The sequence below is a fragment of the Pan troglodytes genome, chromosome 10, assembly GCF_028858775.2.
Source record: "Pan troglodytes isolate AG18354 chromosome 10, NHGRI_mPanTro3-v2.0_pri, whole genome shotgun sequence".
NCBI lineage: Eukaryota > Metazoa > Chordata > Mammalia > Primates > Hominidae > Pan > Pan troglodytes.
In genome coordinates, this window is record NC_072408.2 from 120053845 (window position 1) to 120079298 (window position 25454).

The window sequence follows — 25454 nt, forward strand, 5'->3', positions numbered from 1 at the left end:
CTGGGTCAGGCTGCCCCAGCGGACAGCGGGATGGTAGCTGAACCTCTTCCCCTAGGCCCTTTCCCCAGGGCTGGCCAGTTGGGTCCTCTGTAGAGGCAGAAGCAAAGCCCGCGGAGGGAACACTGAACCAGGACGCAGGAGTCCTGGGTTCTAGCCCTACTCCTGCACTGTGTGACCTTGCGCAAGTCTCTTCCCCTCTCTGGGCCTCATTTTTGTCTGTCTGGAAAAATGACGTGTTTGAATTCGAATCAGGGGACTGGTTCTAGTCGTAGGTGTATATAGGGTGATGGTTAAGCAGGCAGGGTCCCTGATTCAGACTGCCTGGGTTGAAACTTATAAAAGGCAAGTTAACCACTCCAAGCTTCAATTTCCTCATTCCTAAAGTGAGGATATTAGCTAAGATAGGATTTTTCAACAGCAGCTCAGTTGACATTTTGAGCCACATAATTCTTTGTTTCGGGAGGTCTCACCTGTGCATTGAAGCAAGTTCAGTGGCATACCTGGACTCCACCCACCAGCAATCCCCCCACTCCCAAGTTGTGACAGTCAAGATGTCTCCAGACATTGCCCATGTCCCCATGGGGGCAAAAATCACCCCAGTTGAAAGCCAGTGGGCAAAGGCAGTACAGGCAGGCAAGCAGTCATATATTAAACAGTTAAACAACCGTGTTGAAGCATTTGAATGCGAGGACTTTAATCTATGGTGGCAGATATCATGAAAATTATGCATGAACAACCCTCCTGCCTCTTTTTTTTTTAGCTCATCATTAATGGTAGTGTATTTTATGTGTGGCCCAAGACAGTTCTTCCAGCGTGGCCCAGGGAAGCCAAAAGGTTGGACAGCCGTGAGTTAAAACATAGAAACCACTAGCCATTATGATAATGGTAACATTAAGAAACCTCTTCTCTGTGAGTTAAGTTAATAAATTCTCCTGCCTTCAAAGTAAACATGGGAGATAATTGTCAAAGCTGAGTAATGGATACAAGGAAGTTCACGTATATATTCTCTGCACTTTTGAGAATGTTTGAAAATATCTGTGGTAAAAAGTTAAACCAAAACGACAATACAACCATAATTCTTAAGACTGCCAAATAGTAGTGTCTCTGGGATTTCCTCTTCTGCCTCTCCACTGCTGAGATTTAAAAGCAAAATAAATCCCCAGATCTGGAGGAAACTTAAAAAAAAAAACTCACAGGAAGTGTGCTGGGCAGAGAGCTACGGGCTTAGCAGCAAGTAGAATGATGTTTACTTTCGCTGCCTTGTTTCAAAACGTTGTACTGTTCCCTGTGGATGCACAAGGATTTGCTTGGAGTTGTTCCAATGATTCGAGGAAGAAGTCAGTTGCTCAGCTGCCATTGACTAGGTCAGTTGGGAGGCAAAGTGGGTTGAGCCCAGAGCCCACAGCTTGAGGAAGGAACCTGCTGCTGTTTGCAAGTTCAAAGGTCTGCAGTCAGATCTGCTGAGTCTTTTTTTTTTTTTTTTGGTCCTTCTCAGCAGAAACGGGAATGTGCATAAATAGGAGCTGTAACAGGCTAGCTCGGAGTGTTTTACTTATTTAGTTATTTTTAAATTTTTAGTTTATTTATTTTTTGAGATGGAGTCTCGCTCTGTCGCCCAGGCTGGAGTGTAGTGGCGTGATCTCAGTTCACTGCAACCTCTGCCTCCTGGGTTCAAGTGATTCTCCTGCTTCAGGCTCCCCAGTAGCTGGGATTACAGGCATGCACCACCACACCTGGCTAATTTTTGTATTTTTAGTAGAGACCAGGTTTCGCCATGTTGGCCAGGCTGGTCTCAAACTCCTGACCTCAAGCGATCCACCTGCCTCAGCCTCTCAAAATGTTGGGATTACAGGCATGAGCCACCACTCTCGGCTGCTCTGAGTGTTTTAAATTGGGAGTTAAGGATGAGCACTTTTACTGTATTAAAAAATACTCACCAGTTAAAAAAAATACTCTTTTCCCCTTCCTCGGACACCTAAATCTAAGAGAACAACTCCTATATAAAAATCATACATTTTGGAAGTATGTTTCTAACTGTTCTGAGAGGCTGCATGGTAAAGCTGAAGTGAAAGATGTATTTTAAATCTGTATATATGGGCAAGTATATATTGGTGATTGAAGCTAGGTGCTGCCTAAATACATGGCCCAGACTTTGAGGAATTATAGTGTAATGGCTGGGAATACAGGTTTGGAGTCACACCGTAGAGCTGAAAGCTTGGCTTTTATTTAGCTGTGGGTCCTTGGGCAGGATACGTAATCTGTCTGTGCCTGAAGTACCCACCACACCCATCCCGTAATGGGGGGATAATAAGCCTGCCTATCTCATGGGGCTATTAAGAATTTTCAGTTAACTTTTACTTATGAAGTGCTAGTAGGGTCCCTCATACATAGTAAGCACTCATTGAGTATTAAGTATTATTATTATTACTATTTTGAGACGAGTCTCGCTCTGTCGCCCAGGCTGGAGTGCAGTGGTGCGATCTCGGCTCACTGCAAGCTCCGCCTCCCGGGTTCACGCCTTTCTCCTGCCTCAACCTCCTGAGCAGCTGGGACTACAGGCGTCTGCCACCACGCCCGGCTAATTTTTTGTATTTTTAGTAGAGACGGGGTTTCACCATGTTAGCCAGGATGGTCTTGATCTCCTTACCTCGTTATCCGCCTGCCTCGGCCTCCCAAAGTGCTGGGATTACAGGCATGAGCCACCGCGCCTGGCCGAATATTAACTATTATTTTAATGGTTGTATTTTTTTGTCATTTAATTTAATTAAATTAATTAATTTATTTATTTGAGGTGGAATCTGGCTCTGTCGCCCAGGCTGCAGTGCAGTGCACCATCTCGGCTCACTGCAACCTCTGCCTCCTGGGTTCAAGTGATTCTCCTGCCTCAGCCTACAGAGTAGCTGGGATTACAGGCGCAAGCCACCACACCCAGCTAATTTTTGTATCTTTAATAGAGGCAGGGTTTCTTCATTTTGGCCAGGCTGGTCTTGAACTCCTGAGCTCAAGTGATCCACCCGTCTCTGCCTCCCAAAGTGCTGGGATTACAGTTGTAAGCCACCGTGCCCAGCCTTTTATTTTACTTTATTTTTTAGAGACAGAGTCTCACTCTGTTGTCCAGGCTGGACTGCAGTGGTGTGATCATAGCTCACTATAACCTCCAACTCCTGGGATCAAGTGTTTCCGCCACCTCAGCCTCCCAAGTAGCTAGGCCTACAGGCATATGCCATCATACCCAGCTAATTTAAAATTTTTTATTTTGTAGAGATGGAGTCTTGCTACATTGCCCAGGCTGGTCTTGAACTGCTAGGCTCAAGCAGTTCTCCCACCTTGACCTCCCAAAGCGCTGAGATTACAGGTGGGAGCCACTGTGCCCAGCCTATTTTTTTCTTTGAAGCCTTTACAAAACTTACAAATAAATGTAAAGAGAAGTGGAGGTAGGACATATTAGCCCTAATGTCACTCTCCAGACAGAATTACCCTTAACTTTTCAGTATTTGTTCTTGCAGGGTTCCCTCCCTCCGTATTTTAATGCTATTATACTGTAATAATGCTTTTATTCTGTTTTTATTTATTTATTTATCTTTATTTTATTTTTTTGAGACAGAGTCTCGCCCTGTCACCCAGGCTGGATGGCTCTATCTCGGTTCACTGCAACCTCTGCCTTCCGGGTTCAAGCGATTCTCCTGCCTCAGCTTCCTGAGTAGCTGGGATTACAGGCACGTGCCACCCCGCCCAGCTAATTTTTTGAATTTTTAGTAGAGATGGGTTTTCACCATGTTGGCCAGGCTGCTCTCAAACTCCTGACCTCAGGATCCGCCCGCCTCGGCCTCCCAAAGTGCTGGGATTACAGGTGTCAGCCACTGTGCCCGGCCTAATTCTTTTATTTTTTAAGAGACAGGATTTCACTCTGTTGCCCAAGCCAGAGTGCAGTGGTGCAGTCATAGCTCACTGTAGCCTTGAACTCCTGGGCTCAAGTGAGCCTTCTGAGTAGCCGGGACTACAGGTGTGCCACCTGCCCAGCTAATTTTATTTATTTATTTATTTTTGTATGTTAAATATTTATTTTATTTTTTTCTGTGTGTATGCTTACCCAACTGGCTTTTTTTTTTTAAATTTTTTATAGAGACAAGGTCTTGCTATATTGCCCAGGCTGATCTCAAATTCCTGGCCTTAATTGATCTTCCCACCACAGCCTTCCAAAATGCTGGGGTTACAGATGTGAGCCACCCCACCGGCCAATTTTTTTAAAAATTGAGTTTTAATTTACCATTTTATTATTTTTTAAATTAAGATATAATTTACCATTTTATTATTTATTTTGAGACAGGGTCTCTGTCACTTAAGCTGGAGTGCAGTGGCATGATCTCTGCTCACTGCAGCTTCCACCTCCTGGGTTTAAGCAATTCTCATGCCTCAGTTACCCGAGTACCTGGGATTACAGGCACCTACCACCAAGCCCAGCTAATTTTCTGTATTTTTAGTAGAGATGGGGTTTTGCTATGTTGGCCAGGCTGGTCTTGAACTCCTGGCTCAAGTGACCCACCCACCTTGGCCTCCCAAAGTGCTGGGATTATAGGTGTGAGCCACCGCGCCTGGCCCTAGTTCACCATTTTAAAGAGTATACTTGAGTGGTTTTTATTCACGAGGTTGTGCAACCATCACCACTATCTAATTTCAGAATAGATTCATCAGTCATGGCTGTATTTTAATAATTATCTTTTATTTTTTTAATTCCCAAACCCTAGAAGATGCCTCTAATGGAGGAGTTTCTGAGCAGCACCCCTGGCCCAGTGGCTTTGAAAGGGAGCTCAAACCAGAGACTATTTCAAGCCCTGGATATCATATCCTGAGGGCCACAGGAGAAGAGAACATGGCTGTGAGTTTGGATGACGACGTGCCGCTCATCCTGACCTTGGATGAGGGTGGCAGTGCCCCACTGGCTCCCTCCAACGGCCTGGGCCAAGAAGAGCTACCTAGCAAAAGTAAGATGGTGGGGTGGGCTGGGGGGACCCCAGCTTTTCTGTTTCAGAGGCTGAGAGGTGATAAGCGCTTTGTGGTCTGATAGTAGGGGTGTGTAACTTGTTGCCTGGCCCCACATTTGAGCCCCAAGTTCTGATACAGAAACTACTCCTGGGAGGCTGTGTGTTTCTCCTTCCACACCCCCAGCTTGGCAGTGTTTCTGGGGGCCTAGCTGCCCCTCTTGGTGCCCTCGCTCTCTTCTCCACTGCCTGCCTTGCACCTGAGGTACCTTGGCCTGCCTGTGGATGCTTGGTGGGGACCTCAGGCCAACCTACTTTGGCTGCCTTCCCTGCCCCATTCCTTGTTAAAAAAAGAAACAGATTTCAACACCAGCCTCCGTCTGTCCCCATCTGAAACCGTTGGCAGGAAAGCAGCACTGCCCGCGTCTCTTTGCTCCATCTCAGTCCCTCCTTGCCCAGGACAGCGGGGAAGAGGGCGAGTGTTTTGTCATGATCCATTGATTTGAGGGCTTGGGGTTTTGCTTTGTCTTCCTCTGAACCAAAGCCTAGCACAAAGTGAACCCAAGTGCGGCAAGGAGCTTTAAATTTTTTAAATTTTAAGTGTGTTTCTGGCAGAATGAGAGGCCTTGAAAACCTTTCTGGTTCTCATCCCGAAGCCATTTGTTTCAGTTGCTCAGGCCTTGGGCTCAGGAGAGGCTTGAAATAACTCGCCTTTTCTGGAGGGTCCTAAGACATCCGGAAGCAGTGCTTTAGGGTCTGCTTAGCAAATGGATGTTCCACTGTCTCCCAGTGCTCCCCAGTCAGGGCAGAGATGTTTGGGGCCAAGGAGAGACGAGCCAGGCTCTCCCGTCTCGTTTGTCCAGGGAGAATTCAGTTGAGTTGCAGGGAGTTTGGTGGCCTCCCCTGGGAACTGATGAAGGAGAGCAGTGTTTCCAGGGATGTGAGTGTGGTGGGGAGCCCTGGCTGCCTAGAAACAGGCCTCTCTTTGCTTCACTATGTTCACCCTCATCTAGGGTGGCAGAGCTGGATTGCCCAGAAGGATTCGAACATAAACTTGATTTTTCCCCAAGTGCCACTCAGGGATGAGAAAGCAGTGGCTCTGATTTCAGACTATCTGTTTTCTTTCTGAAATCCCTTTGCAAGGCTAGGCAGTATTATCCCTATTTACAGAGGAGGAAACTATGGGTCAGAGAGGTCAAGTAACTTGTCTGAAGTCACACAGACAGGAAATGGTTGAGCAGAGATTTGAACCCAGCATCGTCTGACTCCAGAATTCCTTCCCCTTCTCCTCTTCCTTCTTTTACTTCTTCAGCTGCTCCTCCCTCTCCTTTTTTCTTCATCACCCTTAATAAATGTGAGCACAGGCCAGGCGTGGTGGCCCCCACCTTTAATCACAGCACTTTGGGAGGCCAAGGCAGGAAGATCACTTGAGCCCAGTGACTTTGAGTTCAAGACCAACCTGGGCAACATAGCGAGACCTCGGCTGTACAAAAAAATTAAAAACTTAGCTGGGTATGGTGGTGCATGCCTGTAGTCCCAGCTACTCAGGAGGCTGAGGTGGGAGGATTGCTTGAGCCCAGGAAGGTTGCAGTGGGCTATGACTGCACCACTGCACTCCAGCCTGGGCAACAGAGCAAGACCCTGTCTCAAAAAAATGAAAGGTGAGTACAGGCCTTTAGCATTTATATTATCTCCTCATATAACCTCAATATAGGGTTGTTATTATTATCTGTATTTTACAGAGGAGGAGACAGGCTCAGAAAGGTTAAGTGACTTGTCCAAGGTCACACAGCTAGTAAGCAGTAAAGCCTGTCTTTCCTCCCACACCACAGTGGAAGGTGCTTTGGGGAAAGGGATGAAAGTGATTGTGGCTCAGTTTCAGCTTTAGAGAAGAATGCTGCCTAGTGAGGGAGGGTGGTTGGCCTACTAAGGGTGTGGCTTGTGTCTGGAAATAGCCAGGCTTAAGATTCTAAATGGGAATCCTGGCTGTCATCGTGAGTGTCACTTTTAAGTCCCTCCAACGTGCCCGACCTGATGGTGGGGTGTCCAGCTTTCCTGTGGGATGAAAGGGGCAAGAGAGCAACCCAGTCCTGTGTCAAGATCAGGCTTTGAATGTTGATGAATAGGAAATAGGCCAGAGACACAATAAGACTCCCCTTGGCTAGGCCACTAGCAAGGCTGCTTTTATCTTGGCAAAGTCAGTGGCTTGCTTTGGTTTGTTTCTCAAGAATAAAGAAATGTATAACTAACTGCTGGGGTCCAGGGACATTGTTTTTCCTGTACAGCACATTAGTATCTTAGTTTCTTCTCTCAGCTTCTTACTGGGTCATTTTTTAAAACCTCAATGACTTGTGGGTGTAATTCACCAAGCCTGGCTGGGAAGAAGGGTAGGACCTGTGCAAGTAAACAAGAGTTTTCAGAGGAGGCCTGCTCTGCCTTAGCATAGTAGGCCTTTGATATTTCATGCTTGGATTTTGGCCTTGACCTTCTACCCCAGCGTCCCCCTGTCCCTGCTGTCTGAGGAGCAGTTCTTCAGTCCTTTTTTTTGAGACAGTCTCGTTCTGCTACCCAGGCTAGAGTGCAGTGGCACAATCTTGGCTCATTGCAACCTCCGCCTCCCGTGTTCAAGCAATTCTCCTGCCTCAGCCTCCCAAGTAGCTGGGATTACAGGCGTGAGCCACTACACCCGGCTAATTTTTTTGTATTTTTAGTGGAGACGGGGGTTTTACCATGTTGGCCAGGCTGGTCTCGAACTGCTGGCCTCAAGTGATCCACCTGCCTCGGCCTCCCAAAGTGCTAGGATTATAGGCGTGAACCACCACACCCGGCCCTGAGCAGTCCATCTAAAACACAAGCCCAACCTGGTTGTTTCCTTGTTTTAAAGCTTCCTGGGACTTTCCCATCCCTCTATGGGGGTTGGGGAGGGCAAGCTCTTCAGCTGGCAACGAAGCCTTGCGTGTTCTAGTGCCTTCTTGCTTGATCAGTCCCATTTCCTGCCTCAGTCCACAGCATCATACTGCATTTAGTTCGGTGAATCCCCTGTGCATTCTTAAACCTTTCCACCTTGCTGGCAAGTCAGTCTAGAATCCCTTTCTCAGCCTCTTGTTTGCTCGTGGCCTCCAGTTCTGTCTTGAAAATCCTGCTGATAACACCATCTCTTTGAAGCCTTCACTGAACTTCCCCTTCCTGACAGAGCTAATTACTCCCTACCCTTTTCTGCTTTGGTATCTTGATTAGGCTTCCATTATTACAAGTAGATTATGGTGGGGTAATTACACATTTAACCATCTGATCACCTACTAGGCCCTGAGATCCATTCATCTTTTTTTTTTTTGAGATGGAGTATCACTCTGTCACCCAGGCTGGAGTGCAGTGGCACCATCTCAGCTCACTGCAACCTCCACCTCCCAGGTTCAAGTGATCCTCCCACCTCAGCAGCTGAGACTACAGGCATGTGTCACCACGCCCAGCTAATTTTTTGTATTTTCAGTAGAGCCTCTTTCCTTGGCTCCCAAATGGCTACCTTCTTGCTGTGTCCCCACGTGACTGTCCCTGAGTCTGTGTGTCTGTCCTCTTCTGATAAAGACACCAGTCCTATTGGATTAGAGCTCATCCATATGACCTTGTTTTATCTTAGTCACCTTTAAAGGCCCTTTCTCCAAACACAGTCACATTCTTTCACCATGTTGGCCAGGCTGGTCTCAAATTCCTGACCTCGAGTGATCTATCCGCCTTGGCCTCCTGAAGCGCTGGGATTACAGGCATGAGCCACCATGCCTGGCCCATCCATTTGTCTGTATCACATAGCTCAGTGTGCACAATATGCAGGTACTCAACAAATAGTGGTCAGAATCAACGTACTTGGATTTCTGGGGCCTCGCAGCTCATGGGAGTGGCAGTGTAAGGGCCCGAGTTAGAGGTGGGCAGCCTCCCTCCTGCCGCCTCTCCTCACCATTGCTTTGAGTCCCATTGCTCTCAGCACAGCTGAGTGTCCTGGTGGCTGCCATCATTGACCTTTGTCTTTGGTTGCTGTAAACCTTTGAAGTACTAAGGAGTTGGCAGAATGCAGATGCAGGCCATCCGCGGAGTTGGCAACGACATGAGCATGGGCTACTGGGAACGAAGCAAGCTTTCTAAGGCTGAGTCACCGTCAAGCCTGGCCTTTGTTTTGGCCCAGCAGCCGCTGAGGCCTTCTCAGCACTGTACCTCCACGCTCCATGTCTGCTTGGGCACCCCTAACAAAACACCATGGACTGGTGGCTTAAATGACAGAAATCTAATTTCTCACAGGTCTGGAGGCTGGAAGTCCAAGACCAAGGTGTCAGCAGGTTTGGTTTCTTGCGAAGCCTCTTTCCTTGGCTCGCAAATGGTTATCTTCTTGCTGTGTCCCCACGTGATTGTCCCTGAGTCTGTGTGTCTGTCCTCTTCAGATAAGGACACCAGTCCTATTGGATTAGGGCTCATCCATATGACCTTGTTTTACCTTAATCACCTTTAAAGGCCCTTTCTCCAAAGACAGTCACATTCTGAGCTACTGGGGGTTAGGACTTCAGCCTATGAATTTGAGGGGGACACAGTTCAGGCCATCACACTCCTACCCATTCTTCAGAGGCAGGGACTGAGGAATCTGGCTGTGCTGCCTGTGACCTTTAACCCTATGTGAGGGCCTTATCCCTGCAGGAAACTGGAGGGTTTGGGTTTTTCTCCTTATATGGGCAATTGTGGATTTAATCCAAGACTCAGACATCTTTGGGCTCTAAGTGCGGCTGCTGCAGTGCTAATGAATGACTCACAGGCAGCATGGTGTCAGGTTGATAAAGGAGGCAGGTATGAGCAGAGGTATTTAAAGCCTGGAAACTAGGAATAACCTTGAAAACAGTCAGCGGGGCCACTGTTAGAGCAGTGTAGAGACAGACCACAGTCCACACCGCATGGCAGGCGGTGGTCTCACCCACCACATTCAGGGAATCAGGACGAGTCTGAATGTAGTGGGCAGTCCAAGGAATTTCCCAGGGTAACTCTGGTCACACTCAGCTCTGCCTTCTCCCTGCCTTTAAAGCCAGCTGCTTCCTAAGATGGGCTGGACCATGTGCCTTTTCTGAGTGAAGGAAGGATTGGGCTCGCGGGGGCTGGCTGAGGTCTGAGCAGGATGCTCCGTCTCTGCTTTGGTGCTGGGTTGTTTATGGTTTTCAGGTGACAGGTCCTGCAGCTAAGGCCCAAGGTCACAGCGCAGAGAGCTGACCTCTCCCTCCTTCACGCCGATGCCTGGCACATCATCGGGAGTTTCCTAGGACACAGTGAAGCCTCAGCAATGTGGAGGATCCCTGCCCCCTGGCAGAGGCCCCCATGTGGCACCCTGGTCCCCTTTTCAGGGTCTTCATGCAGCCAGGGCGAGTTGGCACCAGGCTCAGTCAAGGTGGGCCAGAGCTGTTGGCCGCAGGGCCGCTGTAGCCAGGAGGAGTTGGGAGAGATCCTCGCCGGCTGGCACCAGAGAATAATCCACCCCGAGGCGTGCGCTCCATCACTGATGTCTGTGCTGTGGCTCTGTCTCTGACCAGATGGCCCCAGCATACTTGCCAAAGAGTGAAGAAGCCCAAGGGGCTTGCACAGCTTTTGTCACTTGTGATACCATGGTGAGTGGAGTGGTTGAGCTGAGTATAGTGCTTAGCTGCTCCAAGCCTCAGCCTGCTCATCTGTAGAATGTGACCATGATGGCATCTACCAGTAGAGTCGTCATGGGGGATTGAGTGAGAGCATGTGTGTGATCACATGGTCAGTGCTCAGCCGGTCATAGGCATTATTATCATGGCAGAAACTGGGCTTCCTTGGAATATCCTCCATGAGGAGAGGTCCTGAACCCAGGCCACGATTCAGATCCTTCTTGCCTCACTCCTGGCACAGCAGGTGGCCCCTGCCAAGCTGGGACGCCTCCATGTTGCAGCTGGAGACCAAGCAGCAATTAGATTTTCACAGGCTCCCACCGAGCTTGGGCATTTGGCTCCGCTGGAGTCATTCCCCTGGCTTTTTCAGGGCCTCACCAAGGCAGAGCGTCGGGTGTCACCAGACCAGCAGTGGTGCCAATTAAAATGAGTAAGCATCCAGCATGCTGGGTGAGAGCCTTGCAGCCGAGCCTTGGAGCTTTCACTTCCTCAGCCCTCCCCATCTTCATGGGGGGGATCCTGTCTGTTGCCTCAGGCCCCCTGCCATGAGATGCCATCTCTTCCCGTCCCCCTTTCCCGCACACAAGACGCTGCTGCTCTAAATGGCAGTCGTGGCAGCTGGGTGCAGGCTGGAGCACCTGCCGCTCTCCTCCCCACTCGCCTGGGGGAGGGCTGAGTTCACGTTTCCTCTGAGAGCGCTTCATGAGCCAGAACCGTGAACTTCTCAGCTTCCCCATCGGGGAGGCAATATGGGAGGGCTTGGATGGCTCACAGCAGCGTGCCGCTGGGGGCATCTGGTTGCAGTGCCCTCTGCGGGGAGGTTTCAAATGACAGCAAGGTAGCCCAGGAACAAACCTGGAGTGACGTCAATCTTGAGACAGCCCCCACGCCGCCTTCCTGCTCCAGGAGCCCTGGGCGGCTCTCCATTCTTGCCCTTGGCTAGAGTGAATCCTCTGGTTCGGACATCCTCTGACTGTCACCCTTCTCCCTGCAGTCAGGTATGCCTGGGGAGAGGATGTGCCTGGGTCAGGGTATGTGCAGTCATAATCATGGCCTGTGGGTGTTGAGCCCTCGCCGTGTGTCAGGCGGTATCCAAAGCACTTTTGTGCTGCTGTCATTTGGTCCTCCCTCCCAGCAGATTTGGGGGGCCATTACTTTCAATATCATCTTAAGAGGAAACGGAGGCTCTCAGAGGTTGAAACTTATCCAAGGTCACAAAGCCACTTTGACTTCCTTTGAACCCATGTCTAGTGACTCCAGAACCAGTCTCTTACCTAGTATGCCCCCCTCCGTGAGGTAGAGCTCTGTGGAAGAGGTAGCATTTTAGGCTGAATTTCTTTGTTTCCCAAAAGGAAGTTGGTTTCTATCTTTATCCTTTTTTTAAATTAAACTTTTATTTCCTCCAAGGCAATTATTCTAAATGGAGTTCCATACCTAGAGCTCCCTTTCATATTGTAAAAATAGCACAACTGATGGCGTTTCATGGTGAAGCTGTGTTGGATCATCCCAGAGAAGCTCCGAGACAGGGCAAGTGAACACCAGATCACAAAGGACAGCTACAGTGTCACCATCTGTGGAAACTAGGCTTTTCCCCCATGCACGCCTTTTCCTGATTCTTCCTCTGCATAGAGACATTTGGCTACTTTTTCCATCATGGTGGTTAGAACAAGAAAATTTGGGCGGAAAATGGGAGTTCTCAGGAGCCAAGATTTGGGCCTGGGAAAGGAAGGATGAAGAGGAGCAGTTTGGAGCGGGGCATGAGGTTAGACTCTCGAGGCCAGGTGGGCTTGCTGAGGGCAGTGATCCTCTGAGGTTGTTGACTCCCAGTGGCAGGTGACCCCTTATCAGGACTTGTCTGGTAGAAGTCCCTGGACTGAGCCAGATAACCAAATTGGGACCATTGGTGCTTGTGTTGCCTTTTGTACCGGGTACCCTTTACGCCTTGTTTGCTTTTTGTTGGAGATATTTATCTCCTTGTAAAAAGTGCAGTTCTTTCCCTACCCCAGTCATGAGGCTCTGGCTCAGAGGAGGTACAAGATTGTAGCAAAAAATTTGAGAGCTGGGCCGCCCTGGGGCCTGCCGGGCCAGGGGCATACTGGGGCCAGTGTGCACTCTCTGAAGGGACAACTGTGACTTATTCTGGCTAATCATTGTCGAGTAGGATCACAGGCTGATTGCTAGCACATTTGCCAGTTTTTCAAAAGAAATTAGAACCTATATTTTTAATCAAAAGTCTTTTGATTTGTAAATAGTGGCAACCAATTCATATATGTCTTCAATGTATAGTGAAATCTGGTCAGTAGGCTGCCCCTGCTCTCTCTGACGTAGAACATACCGATTCACCCTTTGTTTTCTGTTCAGAGCAGACTACTTCAAATTAAGGAAAAGAGTACAAAACCAACAACAAACTCTCCATGGCCCCTGAGGTTGCTCACTGCAACCTCCGCCTTCCGGGTTCAAGCAATTCTGGTGCCCCAGCCTCCCCAGTAGCTGGGATTACAGGTGTACACCACCACACCCTGTTAATTTTTTTGTATTTTTAGTAGAGACGGGGTTTCACCACATTGGCCAGGCTGGTCTCAAACTCCTGACCTCAAGTGATCTGCCCACCTCGGCCTCCCAAGGTGCTGGGATTACAGGCGTGAGCCACCATGCCTGGCCAGTCCCTACTTCTTAAAAGGCACTCAGGAAGCATCTGGACAATGCTGAACAGACGAGGACTTTCATAGGCTCACCTGACCTGGGGTCCGGCCCAGGAGGGTGCTCTTTGATGAGAAACATCCCAGCGGTATTGGGCATGGAGGAAGCAGCTAGTGAAAGAAAAGCAGAGCTGATGGGAGGAAGATGTTTGACTGTGCCCAGCCCTGCCACATATCTCCCACTTTGCCCTCCCTAATCCCACCACACCCAGCTCTTAGGATCAGAAAGTACGTTGAAGTTCCAGGGCCACTCTCCTGAATAAAAAGTGTGGCTTCTGTTTCCGGCAGATAAGTTCCTGCTTTGTTCCAGTGCACTGACACAGTCCCCTGAACAACCCATCTCGGGTTGATCAGGAAGTTCTTAGTCCGTTCAGACGGCAGCCTACCTCTCATTTTGTCATCCTCCTTCACGATAAAGCCCTGATGTTCTGCCTTTCCCTCTTAGTGGAGAAACCTATCCTCATAGCCACACTTCCGGTATTGAGGAATTGGCATCTTGGAATACAGCTTGGGTATTTGGATGACAAATTATTAAAAATATTCTGATCTCTTTGCCCACATATTTTAGCTGTAGAAGCAAGCAGAAAGCATCATGTTACTGCAGCAGCAGTGCCGCTTTTTTTTTTTTCCTTAAAAAACATGATTTAGGGGTCCTAGTTTTGGTGGCTTCCTGCTTCAGCAGCATTTGGAAGACTTGCAGATATCTAGACTTGCAGATATGTCCTGTGAGTGCCACGTGGGTGTGACCCCTGCTCCTTGGCCTGGCAGCATTCCAGTAGCTGTATATTAGAGTGTCCTTTTTGCTACCTTAAATGACCAAGTCTTCCCCAGAGCCATTCTTGCTATCCACCTGCCTCGGCCTCCCAAAGTGCTGAGATTACAGGCGTGAGCCACCACTCCTGGCCCTTCCTGTTTATTTAGCTGAAGGCCTTGAGAGCCTTCCCTAACCCTTGAGGATAGTGGTTGTGTTTCCACAGCCTCTCATTCTTCAGGTATCCTGTTTATACCTCTTTCTCTGCTCTTCACGGCACAGAGACCCACTCGCTCCCCAGCACTGGGATGTAGTCGATTTGATGATTGAATCAGAGTTTGCTTTGTGCCATGATGGATTGTGAGAAAATGGAGTTTTGATGAATTAGGTAATTTAAAATACGGGTGGGAGCCAGGCGCAGTGGTTCACCCTGTAATCTTAGCACTTTGGGAGACCAAGGCGAGAGGATCACTTGAGGCCAGGAATTTGAGACCAGCTTGGACAACATAGTGAGACCCCATCTCTAAGAAGAAGTTAAAAAAAGTTAGCCAGGTGTGGTGGTGCACACCTGTAGTCTCAGCTCCTTGAGAGGCTGAGGCATGAGGATTGCTTGAGCCCAGGAGTCTGAGGCTGCAGTGAGCCATGATCACACTACTGCACTCTAGCCTGGGCATAGAGTAAGACCCTGTCTCTAGAAATACATATATACATATATATTTCAAAATAAAATATAGGTGGGAGGGCTAAGTTTGGCAAAGAATCCTTTTGTAGTATGAATAATACCCATTCTGTTCATCCAGCATCAAGCAGGGTTTTGTGAATCCTGCTCCCCCCCGCTAGGGCTTACCTGGTTTGTGAGTTTCTTTCTTGTGTCTCCCTGATGCCTGTTTGAGATGACTGGGCAGGGCAGGGCAGGAAGGTAGAGGCCTAACCCAGTGTAATGCCTGAGTGTTAATGGCTGTTGTTTTAGGTGCTGATGTTTTACACAGCTGTGCCTCTTTCTGGTAGTACAAGTTTTGCAAAGGCAGGGACCATGTCTCTTCTACACATATTCTGGGCACAATAATAGACATAATAGAAGTTGCATATCTGGGAGTGAGTCACCGGTTTCCAAAAACATCCAGGGTCCCAGGTGACTGTCACAGCTAAACCAGCCCCTGGAGCCACTGGAGGGTGACAAGGAGACTCATTCACATGTGATCAGATCAGAAGTAGCCCAGCAGGGCATGGCGTTGCTGCCCCTAGGAACAGCCTACTTTTTGGATGTTTGGGTCTCTGCTTCCAGCTTTGAACTCCCCAGGAGCCCACACATGTCCTGTAATAGCCATATTAGCCCCGGGTGCTCAATCCCAACCTTCCTTCCATCTAAGCTTCCCCATCGCCGCCCTACCATTTGTAGACTGCCTGTCTCTCTTTTTTATCTCTCTTTTTGTTAGATTGGGATTTTATTATTATTTTTTCCTAATTCTTTCAGCACTTGCTGAAAACCAGCTTGGGCAGAGCGACCTGTGCTTAGTGCTGGCTAATGGCTTGGAGCTGCTCCAAGCTGCCGGCTGCGCTGCCTTTCACTTGTGGGTGGTCGTCGACAAGCGTGATATCTTCTCTCTGTGACTCTCGAGGGGCCTCTCTTCTTGCGGGCTCGGCTGTTCACACTTGGCTGGCCTGCCTGGTTGTTTGGAATTGCAGTTTTTACTGCACAGCCTCGAGCCAGTCTGGTAGCTTCAACAGGGCGCAGATTTTATGAGTGCTAAAGTCCACTCAGCCTCCAGCCTAGTTGGCCCATTTGATTTTGTTGCATGTTGTTTTTTGCTATTTCCTCTTGGAGACCAGACGCCGTCCAGAGTGTATGGGGACACAGAAGTCTATAAATGGAGGTGGCTTGGGAGATTCTTAGGCTGTGATGAATGTGTGTCTATTGAGGAGTGATGGTACCTGCTGGTGTCTACAACGGTTGAACATTTTCTGAGTGTCGCTCAGTCTGCAAAGGATAGGGTTGAATTTCTGGCATCGTCTGTTGATAGCTGAACATCCTTGAATGAGGAGCTGAGCTTGTTTTTTCCTAAGTTGCAGTTTCTTCATCTGTAAAATCAGTATATGATTGTCTACAGTCAGAGTCTCAGCCCATGAGTAGGTAATTGAAGGACTTTCTGCATTGAGGATGTGAACCTTTCCTCCGTTCTCACATTCTTCCGGTTCCTCTTAAGGGATGTGAGTTGGTAGTTTGCATTTTCTGAAGTGTTGTAGCAGTTGAGGGACAGTAGTTAACTTCCTTGACTACCATTCCTGTTGTGTTGCAGGGAGAATTAAAAATCAAGCAGCTCCATCTCCTGCCCATTCTTTTTTTTTTTTTTTTTTTTTTTTTTGGAGACAGGGTCTCACTCTTGCCCAGGCTAGAGTGCAGAGGCACAATTTCGGCTCACTGCAACCTCGGCTTCCCAGGTTCAAGTGATTCTCCTGCCTCAGCTTCCCGAGTAGCTGGGATTACAGGCATCTGCCATCATGCCTGGCTAATTTTTGTATTTTTGTAGAGATGGGGTTTCACCATGTTGGCCAGGCTGGTCTTGAACTTCTGACCTCAGGTGATCTGCTCACTTTGGTGAGCCTCCCTAAGTGCTGGGATAACAGGCATGAGCCACCGCTCCTGGCCACTCCTGCTCATTCTTTAGGGTGGCTTCTTGATTTCCATTGTATTTTCCTTTATTCACAATGCTCCTTTTGGGCTGCCTTCCCCACCAACAGAAAGGGAAACTGAAGCAAAAGGAAGGGAAGGCCGAAAGCAGTGCCTGGCCATTGACTGCATAGGAATTCAGGGCCCTGGAGAAGTGGCAGGCCTAGGCCATCAAGCTCTCTGTGGGATGTAGCTGTCCCCCAGCTGTCACTTCCCCAAGGTGCCCATGCTTGCTTCATGGCTGCCTTACCCCTTGTTACTCTTCTTCTGAACAAAGCCACCTGCAGCAGCAGCAGCAGCAGCAGATCCAGGTGCTGGGGCGTGGCCAGTGTTCATGGAAGCTGGGTCCAGCCAGCCCCCAGGTGTTTCTGGTTAAGGACTAGAGCGGACCTTTGATCTGTGCTGAGTGGATGCCATCAGCTGACACATCAGTAGCCTTCATGCAGCTTGAGTCTCAAACCAAACTTGTTCTTCCGAGCACTGGCTTTCCGCTGACCTCTTGCAGGGGAACCAGAGCGCACCAGTGCACAGTGAAAAATGCCTTTAATCTCCATTTGCTCTTCTCCGGCTCCCTTCCCTGTCCCTGGGTGTTTCACAATTAGCATTTCGGATGCTTCCAAGTGAATATGGAACAGATGTTCGCACAGGTGCTGTACTCTTCACTGGGTAAACAGTGGCGTTTGCGTGCCTCTGTGTGTGTGTGTGTGTGTGTGCGTGTGTGTGTGTATGAGACAGCAGGAAGCATAGGGCCTTTACAAATGTTTTTTAAAGCATCTGAAACACTTTACACATGATGGGTACTCAATAAATACTTTGTGAGTGAGTGAGCAGTGGCAGGGAAAGCCCTTTGTTTCATAATAAACCCAGGGGCATGGGAGCAGGAAGTACAATTCCAAGTTGGGTCTTGAAATTCATGGACTAAAGAAGAAGTCATGTCCTGCCTCACCAAGAAATTACCCGTGGACATCTGGCAAACCATGGGGCATGCTGTAGGGACAAGACACAGTTCTCCATCTCAGGAAGGAGGATTAGACAATAAAAATGACCGTGGCGGCCCCTGGCAATTTAATCTGCCTCACGAATGTGAGCTGGCCACGGCTGTGCTGGGAAAAGGAACTTGCAGTTTTGCCCATGCAGAATGTTTGCAGATGGGTTAGGGAGTTAGCCAGGACTGACCTCCTTGGCTGTGTTTTTCCAAGTAGCACACCTGATCAGGTTGCTCCACACCATTAGTCCCCAGTGGCTCAAGTCCAGGCCCTCAGCATGGCTTTCCGCCTGGCCTACACCCCCAGCCTTGCGGAAACAGTGGAGGGAAAGGCGAGGGCTTGGCTGCCCGTCGTTTCCTCCCTCTGTGACCTTGGGCAAGTCACTCAGCTTCTCTGGGCCTTAGTTTCCCCCTCTGTAAACTGGGGATAATAATCAAGTCTTGTTTGTAGGGCCTTTGTATACTTAGAAGAATTAATTAACGTAAAGCCCTTACAACCGTATCTGGTGTGTGGTAAGTACTGAATGCGAATCGTGGCTGTTACCTTTGCCCACTGCGTCATCCTGGTCACTGATCTCTGGCACTTTAAGCTTCAGAATTACAGAACCCTCTGCAGTTTCCCAGACGTGCCCTGCTGTTGAAGTCTCTGTGCTCTCTGAATGACTATCCTTGTTTCTGGAATGTGCCACTCACCCCATCCCCATCCACCCTGTGAATACCTCCTCATCCCTCATCCTTGAAATGCCAGCCCTGGCATTCCTCTGAGTTCCTCCCTGCCACTGGCCACCAGCCCCCACGGAGGGCCCTTGTCATCCCAGCCCATTTTAGATCTCAGTGCACCAGAGTCACCATCCTTCATTACCTACTGATGGAGAGTTCAATGAGGGCGAGGGCCATGGTTTCACCTTTTCTAATCCCAACACCTAGCACAATGCCTGGTATACAGTAAGTGCTGAATAAATGTCTCCTCAAATTAAACCATATGTGTTTGCATGTAGGTGGTCAGTCTTTTAAAACTACATCTGGCCGGGTGCGGTGCCTCACACCTGTAATCCCAGCATTTTGGGAGGCTGAGGTAGGTGGATCACTTGATGTCAGAAGTTCAAGACCAGCCTGGCCAACATGGTGAAACCCCATCTCTACTAAAAATACAAAAATTAGCCAGGCCTGATGGCGGGCGCCTGTATTCCCAGCTATTTGGGAGACTTGAGGCACAAGAATCACTTGAACCCGGGAGATGGAGGTTGCAGTGAGCCAAGATCGTGCCATTGTACTTTAGCCTGGACGACAGAGTGGGACTCTGTCTCAAAAAAAAAAAATACTACATCCTCCCTTTTTCTCCCCAAAATTATCATGTGATTTATTAAGACTAGAGGCCAGGCACAGACTCATGCCTGTAATCCCACTTCGTGGGAAAGCGTGGCTCATCCCTATAATCCCAGCACTTTGGGAGGCCAAGGTGGGTGGATCTCCTGAGGTCAGGATTTTGAGACCAGCCTGGCCAACTTTGTGAACCCTGTCTCTACTAAAAATACAAAAAATTAGCTGGGTGTGGTGGCAGGCACCTATAATCCCAGCTACTCAGGAGGCTGAGGCAGGAGAATCACTTGAACTTGAGAGGCGGAGGCTGCAGTGAGCCAAGATTGTGCCACTGCACTCCAGCCTGAGCAACAAGAGTGAGACTCCATCTCAAAAATAAATAAATAAAAATAAAAATAAAATAAAAAAAGATTAGAAAGGTGTTCTCAAGGCAACGTTTGCAACCTTAGGATGTCTGCTGTGTGTCCCTCATGTGGACAGTTAGGAAGTGGGCATCTCAGGCTGCAGTCACTGCCCCCGATGATTTTGATGTGCTTATTTCCCAGCCCCTCTCCCTGCCTACATTCTCCTCTGTCCCCTAACTCCCAAGAGCCTGTTTCTGATCTGCACCCCTCCTGCCTTTCCATGTCTTTCACACTCCATTTATAGAACTGCTCTCCGCTTCCTTGCCCCATCCCCTGCCAGTTCCAGGCTCCCTGGGCCTGGCCTCATGGATGACAGTGAACCCCTCTGGACTTGGCCACTTAGGTCCCTTTCAGGTGGCCGGAAACAGAGTTGGAGGAGACACAGGGCATTCTCCTGACCACTTTCACACCAGAGTCCCTCCCTCTAGAACAGGGCTTGACCCGTGGTACTGCCCCGTTGAGCCTTTCTTTTTCCCTTTCCTCCTTTGGCTTAAGCCTTTGGCAGGACAGATTTTGGGCTGGAGGCCAGCAATTCAACTGGGAGGGCTCTGTGCCAGTTCTTGCCTTTCTGGAGGTCGGTACATTTGCCCAGGGCTCTGCTTGGGTTTGGAGCCTTTACTAACGTGTGTCAATAATGCGGGTCCACCTTCCATACCATCTTGCAACCAATTACCAGAAAGAGAAGGCCTGAGCAGGGGGATGTGCATTTTGCTTTCTTTCGGCGTAGCATCTCATGCTAGATTTTTATCTGGGGGCCTTTGAAGAGCCAGCCGGCACAGAAGCATGGTGGCAACGCTGTGCCTGGAAAACTCATCAGTGTCACTCTGGTTTATTTTCCTCTCCTCTTTGAGCTGTTTCCCATGGTGTGGGGCTCTCAGTGACAACTGGCAAGCGGCGGGGCGGTTGCTCGTTGTCATTCTGGTAGGCGCTGGTTTCCGGAGGGCTCTGAGTGCTTTGTGAGTATTTGCATTTGTTTCTGAGATGCCGGGAGCACGGTTGGCACTGGTCCCAGTTTCTGGATGAAGAAACTGAGGCTCTGGGGATTAAGATCGTGAACTGTGGGGAGGGGAGGAGGCATAGCTGGAGTGAACTTGGGTGTCCAGGGTTCTGTTTCATCTCACAGAGGATGTGCGAGGGTGTGTGTATGTGTGCATTTGAGAATGTGTGAGGTTGTGTGTGTTTAAGAAAATGAGAATGAGGCTGGGCACAGTGGCTCATGCCTGTAATCCCAACACTTTGGGAGGCTGAGCTGGGTGGATGACTTGAGCCCAGGAGTTCAAGACCAGACTGGGGAACATGGTGATGAAACCCTGTCTCTACAAAAAAATACGAAAAATTAGCAGGGCATGGCAATGCATGCCTGTAGTCCCAGCTACTTGGGAGGCTGAGGTGGGAGGATTGCTTGAACCCAGGAGATAAAGGCTGCAGTGAGCCATGATCGCACCACTGCACTCCAGCCTGGGCAACAGAGTGAGACCCTATCTCCAAAAAAAGAAAGAAAGAAAATAAAAAGGAGAGAGGTTAGAAAAGGGGTAGGCCCCTCAGTATCACCCTTCCCGAGAACAGTCATTCTCTGCTTTTTCTGATCAGAGCTGCCTCCCAGGAGGGGCCCTTTTATCCAAAGCAATCTCTGGCCCAGGCACCAAAGAAAGGCCCTAGTGGTTTACGCAGCCGGGCTGCCCCCTGCGCCTGCTGGGTGAGGGGTGGGTCGTGGAAGCCTTCCCCTCCTGCCTGTTCTTTCCTGCTCCTCCCCAGTGCATCTTTATAGCTGGCATATGGAAACTGTTTCTATTTATCTGGCACCACCAGGACGCTGCTGCATGCTGTGCTCCAGCAAACGGAAACCTTGGATTCCCTGCAGGGTCATTTCCGATGTGGCGTGCAAAGCAGCCAGCTGTTTCGAGGGAGCGTCTGGGCCCTGTGACATCAGCATGTGGGAGTGTTACCGTGTGTGCAAACAGGTCATTCTGGTTTGTCTGCCTGTCCTCTGCACCGGGATGTCTCTCCTGCTTCGAGTCAGAGTTTGCGTTGTTGTTTTGTATTCTCATGCCTGTCAGTTCAGCTGTTTCTTTCCACTCCTTCCCATCCTCTGAGTGGTTTTATGTTCTCTCCTCCGGCCTGATTGCCAGGATTCAGGGAGGGAGGTTAAGGGGCTGGTGCCACATAAATCTTTAGTGGCCAAAGTCTGCAGGCCTGCAAGGCTGCGCCTGTCCTCTTGGTCTGGTTTTCCCAAGAGAGCTGTCTGCCCAGGGCACCAGAAGGGAGGACAAAATGTTTCCCTTCGTGGAACTTTCCCCAGAGGCCCAGAACAGAGATGCAGAATACAGTCTTCCTGGTTGCCAAGAGTGTTCCTGGTCAGCCTCCTCTGGTCCTTTCTGAAACCTGCGTGTGGAGCTTGCTGGCTGTGGGAGCCAGGGAGACTGCAAATCCTGCCCGCCTGCCCACACTGCTGCTCATCTCCCTCCCTCCTACGTCCGGCCCGGTTGCCTCCCAGGAAAGGTAAACATGCAGAGGCAAGGACTAGCTGCCCGCCTTCTGGAGGAGGCAGTGGAGGGCCAGCTTCCTGACAGCCCCGCGGTGAGGTCGTCCTGTCTTCTCAAGCTGGGCCCCTGCGACGTGCCCCAGTTCCTGCCTTTCCAGCTGGCCTGGAAGAACCCGTTCTGCTCTGGGCAAGAACAGTGCCAAGGTCAGAGGCCAAAGGTGTTGCTTCTTCCGTGGTCCGTAATGAGCACCAGTTGGAGAGGGCCAGCCCCGGCACACAGAGGAAGGGGCTGGACTGGGGTGATGCGGGGTGAGCCTGCCCGGTCACTTTGTTGGCTAGGACGCTTCCTGTGCTTTCTGTGCCTGGTACTCCAAAGATGCGAGTGCCAGTCATTGACCTGGAGGTTCTGCCCAGGGTCTGTGGGCAGTAGGAGGTCAGAACAAGGCACCAGGCCACTAGAGCAGGTGGGTGCAAACAACTGTTGGCATTCGAGGCTGCCCAGGTAGAGGTCCTGGAGTGAACCCAGTGGGCACGATGGGCTTCAGTGGGGCAGAGTGTCCTCTAGCTTCACACACAGTGCTGATGACTCAGGCCAGCTGGGGGCCCCTGCACATGCTCTTACTTCCCACGTGGAGGGTATTCATTTCGAGGAAGCTGGGCCTGCCGGGATTGGTTCCCCAGCAAGCAGGGGCTCATTCTCCCAGAAACCACTCCATCTGCACTTACACCCTGACTCACCAGGCTCACACCCTGACTCACCAGGACTTGGCTATCAGCCTGTCCCCTTTGATCTGCCCCTTCTGCCCCCTGCCTTCCTGCTTTCTGGGCCTGAAATGTCCTCCTCAGAAAGCTGCCGAGCCTTCGAGCATACCTTCTGCGGGAACAACGCAGCACTTGGAGTGGGAGCATATCCATTGTCCCTTCAGCCACTTCTGTAACCTCTTAAGTGGGGAAGAGGGTTAGACAGCAGACGGGGCAGGGGATTAGCACTCCACGAGGTGGCCCAGCCCCACCCAGCCCCTGCCGTGCCCTGGTCTTGGCTGGTACAGCTGCACTGCTGCGTCAAGGCCACGTACAAAAGGAACAGAATGGAACTGTGGCTCCTCGCCTTCCATTTGCACCCTTTCTATAATCCCTAAATATGTAGCCCAGTCGCTCGTGCCTTGATGTGAAGGAGGCCCTTTGCGATCACCTGTGGCTTTCTTGAAAAGTCCCTGAGTGGCCAATGTCACCCCAGGCCTTCCATCCCTCTCTCCGTGTGGAGAAATGAGCGATCGTGCTTTGCCTTTTGGGACCACATGAGCACTCCAAGTCCTGTTTTCTGAGGTTGAGTGGTTAGAAGCACAGAACAAAGTCCGTCCTGGGAGGGGGAGAATTCTCTGTTCTTTCACCTTAGCTCTTGAGTCTTATTCTCCCCTTTCCCTTTCAAGGTTCTACCCTGAATTACTCTTAACACAAAACAGCCCCTCTTCCGCAGATCCTTAAAAGAAAGGTTTTTACAAATACAAACTTACCACGTCACACCCCTTCCTAACACCCTTTGGCGCTGCCCACTGCACCCCGGGTGGAGCCCGCCCTCTTGCCCGAGGCCTGCCAGGCCCCATGGATGGCTCCTTGCTCTCCGCCCTCCAGGCCCTGGCCATCCTTAAGTGCCCCACGGGGGTGTGTGGAATCTTCAGGGCTAGGAAGACCTGTTTCACTTCAGTTCAGACATGTTTGCTGACCACTTACACATTGTGTACAACGCTGTTCTGGGGCCTGGGAACACCACAGTGACCAAAACAAAAGTCCCTGCCCTCTTGGAGCTGACATGCCAGGCGGGGAAACAGGCCCACGAGTAAACAGATACCCTGTCAGGTGGTGACAGCCCCAGGAGGAAGCCTCAGCGCTTTGAGGGGACGGAGTGATGTGGTCTCACCTTGTAGGGGAGGCCAAAGGTAGCCTCTGATAAAATGTTTGTGGAAACTGGAAGGTGTGACAAAGCAGCCAAAGATCGGGGAGGCAGAGGCCCCAAGGCAGAGTGTTCCAGGCACATTTCAGAACAACAAGGAGGTTAGCATGGCGGCAGCGAGGGGCAGGCAGGATGAGGTGACTTGGAGAGGTTGCGGGTCAGGTTCCACGAGACCCTCTGATCAAGGGAGGCTGGGGCACGTTTGGGGCAGAGGAGTGATACCATTTGGCTTAGTGTTCTTTAGGATTATTGTTATATTAAACAAAAAAGTTACCTAAAAACACACACACGCACACACACGATAGAGGATTTCTCTGACTGGTGTCCAGAATAGGCCACAGAGGGTAGAACAGAGAGTAGGAAGACAGAGAAGGGATTGTGCTAGTCTAGGGGAGAGCTGTTTTGGGCCACAGTGTGGCAGGGGAGCTGGTGAGAGCGAGGTCTTGTGGGCCAGGTGCAGCACCTATTTGTGGGCCTTTCAGCTGATTGTGGGAGAGGAGGAGCCTCCTGATTCCTGAGGCCCCTCCTGCCCCAAGATTCTCTGTTGGTGCAGCTGTTCCATTCAGCACCAGTATGGCCAGGAAAATGTGGTCTCAGTCACCCCAGGGCCTTCTCCTGCCCCCAGTCACTTGTGGCCCATAAGAGTGCATCCCAAGAGCCCTGGCCAATGGAGGGACCGTCTGTGCGAGAACTGGCCACGTGTTCCCTTTGATTTGGGTCATAGATGCTAAGCCTGTTTCACAGCTGTATGCTGTCCATCAGAAGAGACAGTGGCCAGCGTACCCCACGGCAGACAGTGGGTCAGCGGAGCCACCCCCTACATTTCTCTAGTGAGAGATGAGTGGCAGATGATTGTATGAAGGAAAGCTCTGGATGGGGAGCCAGGAAGCCTGGATGCTAGACCTGGCGCTGTAACCAATTGGCCCTATACCATGGGGACATCACGTTCCCTGCTCTCAGTTTCCCCATCTCTAAAATCTGGGCAATGAATTAGGTGGTCTCTAGGATCTGCTTCTGACCTGACAGTCGTTGCTTCTAAGACAACAGCAGAAAGTGCCTACAATTCACGCAGGAGAGCTACGCAGCAGCGCTTCCCACACTCTGCAGCAGAGGACCTCCACTTCCATAAAACACAACAAAGACGAAGCACTAGGAGAAGGAAGTGCCGCACAGTGCCACCTGCGGTGATGGCCTCTACACACTGGCTCTGGTTCCTGGATGGTTCTCATCCCCGACCATGGCACACCATTCATGGACTGTGCAGACCATGTGGAATAACACCGCCCACAGTTAGAGTAGTTCCAAGCACAGACCTCATTTATTCTCCAGCTCCGTCACTTTCTAAATGTGGGAGCCCCCGGGGCAAGCTGACCAATCTCTGTGCTTCTGTCCCATCACCCCTCTTCTGAAATGGGGATACTGATGGTATCCACCTCCTAAGGTTGTTGCGAGGATGAAGTTATTTCACATATAAAGTGCTGAGAGTAGTGCCTGCTTCACAGAATTTGTTCCGCAAGTGTTTATGTGTGTTATTTTAGCTGAAGCTGAGCTGCTG

General features: G+C 50.1%; 1 protein-coding gene across 14 annotated transcripts in view; it reads left to right on the top strand.

Moving 5' to 3' along the window:
* Positions 1–25454, top strand: part of TPCN1 (two pore segment channel 1) — a 74623-nt gene that overhangs the window by 550 nt on the left and 48619 nt on the right. For 5 of the 14 annotated variants that reach the window (XR_010147787.1, XR_010147789.1, XM_054663633.2 and 2 more), the window contains exons 2-3: positions 3263–3355; positions 4746–4982. The exons of 2 other annotated variants lie outside the window; for them this stretch is intronic. Coding sequence is in view for 5 of the 12 variants with exons in the window: in XM_054663633.2 (XP_054519608.2) it covers positions 3265–3355; positions 4746–4982 (328 nt within the window). In the remaining 7 variants the exon portion in view is untranslated. Of the gene's footprint in view, positions 1–3262; positions 3356–4745; positions 4983–20046; positions 20423–21275; positions 21428–25454 lie in introns of those variants that run through there. 7 more of the 14 variants (XR_010147788.1, XM_063785019.1, XM_063785025.1 and 4 more) reach the window with 4 other exon arrangements.